At 36.1% G+C, this 5145-nt stretch overlaps 1 protein-coding gene across 1 annotated transcript in view; it reads left to right on the top strand.

The window, feature by feature from the left end:
* Positions 1-5145, top strand: part of Sugct (succinyl-CoA:glutarate-CoA transferase) — an 808498-nt gene that overhangs the window by 54641 nt on the left and 748712 nt on the right. Inside the window, exon 6 of the mRNA XM_004629655.2 lies at positions 2456-2576. Coding sequence (XP_004629712.1) covers positions 2456-2576 — 121 coding nt within the window. The remainder of the gene's footprint in view (positions 1-2455; positions 2577-5145) is intronic.

The raw sequence follows: 5145 nt of genomic DNA, 5'->3' as shown, positions 1-5145 counted from the left end.
GTGTTCCATTTGGGAGGGCATGTTGACTGTTGAACCTTAGCGCGGAGGCGCAGCACACGAGGGGAGCGGGGGCGCGGCGGTGGTGAGGAGCGCACCCCTAAACTGCCTCTTACAACCTTATATTCTTATTTAGCCCCCAGATATCAGAACATACCCTATGTGCTATTTGCATATAATCTACTTTTTTGTTACTTCATATGTTCTGAATACTTCTGTATTAGCATAAATAATTATTAGACAAAAGCATATAATCTGCTTTTCTCTTATTTAATATATTTGGAATAATTTTCTAGTAGCATAACTTAGTATGTTTATTTTCTTTTTGACCAAAACATCAAATTTATGGCCTATTTGTATACTAGGTGTGAATTGAGATGTGATTCAGGACTCTTTAGAAATTAAAAAATATGAATACTTCACAAGGTTTAGTTTTGATTATGGCAAAATATATGTAACAAAAATTTTGTGTTAGCTATTTAGAAGTATTCATTTCACTGGCATTAATTATATACAATATTTTCATCACCCTAACAAAACTTTGTATTTATTAAGCAGTAAAGCTTCACTTTCCCTCCATTAATCCCTAGTAATCTCTAATCAATTTTCTATCTCTATAAATTTGCCTTTTTTGTTTGTTTTGTTTTGTTCTTTTGAGGAACAAGATCTTGCTATGTAGTTCAGGCTGGTCTTGAAGGCATTAAGTAGTCCAGGCTGGTGGTGATTCTCATGGTCCAGCTTCCTGAGTGCTGAGATTACAGGTGTATACCACCACACCTAACTTTGAAGTTGTGATGATCTGGAATCTGAGTCTGATAGTTTGTATAAGTGTGAATGTATCTAATTCTTTTTATTTTATTTTTTCATTTATGTTTGATACAGGGTCACTACGCAGCTCAGACTTGTGGTGATCCTCCTATTTTCAGCCTCCCCTGTGCTAGGATTATAGGTGTGCCCCACCACACCTGGACTCAGTTGCCTGCTCAGCATGCCCAGGGAGTGGGGCTGGTGAGGCATGTGAGACTGGGGGATTGAACCCTAGTCCCCGTGCCTGCCAAAGCAGGAGCTTAGTCTGCTGAGCTGTCTTTCTGGGCCTTGAATATCAATAAGAAATTATTTTCTATTTTTTTTTTCTTTTTTTTTTTTGGTGGAACCAGGGATTGAACTCAGGCCCTTGCGCTTGCCAGGGAAGCGCTTATTCCACTGAGCCATCTCCCTGGCCTTCAATAAGAAATTATTTTCTAATTGTCTATCAATAAGAAATTATTTTTTTTGAACTAATATCAAACTCAGGGCCTTGTATGCTAGGCAAGCACTCTACCACTGAGCCATATCCCCAGCTCTAACAAAATAATTGAATAGTTATTAGGCACCTGGATCTATTAAAGAATTACTGTGGTGGATTTCTCTGGGGAATCTAGTATAATTTTTGTTATAACTTTAGGTATAACTTTAAAAGTATGTTGTCACAATTAAGATTTTGAAAAAATTTAAGATTATAGTAATCCATTGTTCTCTAATCTTCTGTGTCATTGGTCTGATCATCAAAATCTGGGTTGTTTTTGACAATTACTGGCTCAGTGGGCATGATGTTGAGTTTGAAAAACAAGACCAAACAAAACAATGGCTCATTAAAGGTGTTTAAAACTCTTTTTTTAATGGAATATATATATATATTGAAACAGGCCCTCAGGTATTTAAAACTCTTTGGAAGGGACTCATAAAAATATGAGGGCATTTTCAGAATCATGTTTCCATATATTAAGTGCATGTTATAATCAGTGATATCATAATAAGGATGGAGAGTAGTGATGGCATTGAATTTAGATATTTTATAAAGGTTTCAAGGTGTTTTCCTATGTTTCGTGTACTTATATTTTAATTTCCTACATATACTTTTGAGATTAGATCTGGACAGACCATGAAGCCTACAAATTTCTCATGCTGGAAAGAAGCAGAATCTGTTGCATCAATTTTTTATGTAATTTTATGTATGTGGTACAGGGTCTCACTATGCATCTTGATATTGTAGTGATCCTCCTGTTTTCAGCCTCCCCAGTGCTGGGATTACAGGCATGCATCACCACACATGGCCTTGGTGACCAGCTTTGCATGCTTGGGGCAGGGCCTACGTGGCATGTGGTGCTGGGAATTGAACCTGAGTCCTTGTGCTTGCCTAGCCAGATGCTTAGACCACTGATCTATCTCCACAGTCCTGTTGCACCATTTTTAATGTAAAATTTAGCAGCCCTTATTTTACTGGCAGTAATGTATCAAATAATTGATCCTGGCTTTTATGTTTATATAAATCTATTTCATCTCTCCTGTGATTTTTCTTAACTGTCACAAGGTGAGAATCAATTGTGCTTATAGAAATTAAAATTTTGTCCTGTGGGACAATTGTTGAAAGTTGCGAAGTTCCTTCAGAAGCCTTACTCATCTTCATCTCTTCCTTTAGCTTGCAGCTGTTTGTGATGTCTTTGTGGAAAACTATGTCCCTGGAAAACTGTCTGCCATGGGTCTGGGATATGAAGATGTGGACAAGGTTGCGCCTCATATCATCTATTGCTCCATCACAGGTATTTGAAATCCATACCCAGATAAGTGAGTAGCAATTCTAGGTTCTGCATTTTCTTGCTTCTGTAAGAAACCTCTTGCTGGTATTAGCTTGCTTGCTTGATTACTTACTTACTTTCTTTTTAAATCTTTTTACTTATTTATTTGGTACAAGGTCTCACTATGCAGCTTAGAGTTCGGACTCATAGTGATCCTTCTATGTCAGCCTCCCCAGTTCTGGGATTATGGGTGTGTGCTACCACGCCCAGTTTCTGGTATTAACTTTCTTGATGTGATTATGCTTTCCCTCTTTCCAAGCCATTTAGAGTGGGAAACATTAAGTATTAAGGAATGTTAACCAAATGAACATTTTCATGAATGCATTGACTTTTTGTGTTTCTTCTTGTCTGCCCAAAGTTTTACCCATACTGGCATTTTATAATTATCTGCAAAATACTGTTATTAATATAGATAAATTTCAGGTGAAAATTATTGGCATTAAGATAATATAGATATTCAACCTATCTTCTAGACATATTAACAAGTGCCATGCCAAAGGAAAGAAAAGAATAGTATAAAGTCTTCTGAGTGCTTGCACCTTGCTAGTGACCCTTGTATGGCTGTGTAGCTAGGCTATTGAGGGAAGAGTCATATGTTACTGAGTTTTTACATATTTTACAAATACTAATTTATTAGGATGTAATGTAGAAATGTGACTCTTACTTAAAATAGGCAATTATGTTAATAGTTTTGTCAGAATAATTTGTAATATTTTTAGCTTTTATTGATTCATCTTATTTTTAAAAATAATTTTATTGAGAAACAAGAGTCAATGAGACAGTTTCACAACCGATTACTGGCACATTTTTAATAATTACTACATTGCATATTGTTGTCTTACTGGTTATTCACTGTACAAGATGCAGACATGATATCCTTTCTCAAACACTCTTAGAACAAACCCCTCTATTCATTGAATTAAGAGAATGGAGCTGTATATCTATCCTAAGTATTTTGAGTATACAGATACAAAAGGGTCGTTCATTTTTATCCCACTTTTTTTGGTTAGTTTTATCAGAGATAGGCATTCCATTATCATTTAAATATTGTAGGTGCTTGAATTCAGCAACATCTCCCAATATAGTCCAGTAGTCCATAATAGTAGTGAGTTTCCTGTAAGACTGGTAATGTCCAAATTTGTTGACTTGAGCTTTTTGCAGCTCAGTATATTAATTTGGCTTTACTTTTTATACTTCATTTTCATACTTTTGTGCTGGATGGTTAAGACTGATAAAGCAAGATATATATAATAAGAAATGTAACTTTTGTATCTTCATTCAAATCCCCTCAGGATTTAACCTGAAATCATGTACTGCAGTTTGTAGATCCTTTGTGAGTGTCAGCCATGTAGATGAGTCACGGCCCTTGCTTGACCAATTTGTTCTCTGTAAAAGCCTGAGAGAATGTTTTCTCTCCATGTGACTCTCCATAGGCACACTCTACATAATTGATCACATTCCTCTCTGGCCCCATAATCTCCTTGATCAGAAAATTTGAGACACAACTAAATTACATAATGTTACAGTAAAGGTACTCCTATGTCCTGAGTCCTCACTGACCTTGAAAGGCTAGGGCCAAAATATTGGCTGTCCTCGCAGCTCTTCTTTTTCTCCGATTTTTGGTCTGCAAATTACATTGTTAACCCTCCAGAAGAGAAGCTTATTATTACTCTACAACATACGCAGTTGGGTTTAACCTAACTATCTGTCTGGATATCAAACATCTTACGCATAACATGGAACAGGTATTTTCCATCAAGTATTGATATGTTAAACTTTAAGTCCCTGCAGAATATGAAGACAAAAATTAAAAAAAATTGAAAAAATATGAATAAACAATTACGTAATTTTACACAGAAATTAAAAAATCTAGCCATATACGGCATTGTAGCAGGACTGTCCTGTGACATTTTTTTCCTTTCTCTTGTTTTCATTTATCGACATTTTTTGTAAATGAACATTTGCTTGAGAGACAGTATGGCAGTGACTGGTATGTCATGACAAGCAGTACGTATTAAGAAGACCAGAATGGCAGGCATTCCAAGCATGACCCTACCATTACACATTGCTATCTTCAGTGCAGCTGCTTAGTTCACAGTTAGCATATATAGTTAGTCAGGGTGAGAATCCTACCAATTAACTGCTAGTTTCAAAAACATGCTGCAGATTCTCAGGATCCTTGCCTTACCCATCTTGTGTATATAAATGTATGACTCTGCCCCTGTCATGTTTCCCAGCTTTTCTCCTTGCCCGCTCCTCATTGTCCAATCCTCAAGGCTCAGTTTCCTTTTGTGTTGTACATTTCTATTTGTATTTCTTCTTTAGAGTTCTTATACTAGGGAGACTGTATGATATTTACACATATGGGTCTGGTTTATTTCACTTATGAGTATATCTTCAAGTGGCATCCACTTCAATATGAAGGCTTCGAGTTTATCATTCTTTAGAGCTGAGTAAATGGTTCTTTTTTTGTTAAGTTCCATGATTTAAATATTATAGGTGTGTTAACTCAGCAAAATATTCTAAAAGAGTC

Source organism: Octodon degus, unplaced genomic scaffold (assembly GCF_000260255.1).
Source record: "Octodon degus isolate 3935 unplaced genomic scaffold, OctDeg1.0 scaffold00031, whole genome shotgun sequence".
Classification (NCBI taxonomy): Eukaryota; Metazoa; Chordata; class Mammalia; order Rodentia; family Octodontidae; genus Octodon; species Octodon degus.
This window is presented reverse-complemented; position numbering and strand designations above follow the sequence as displayed.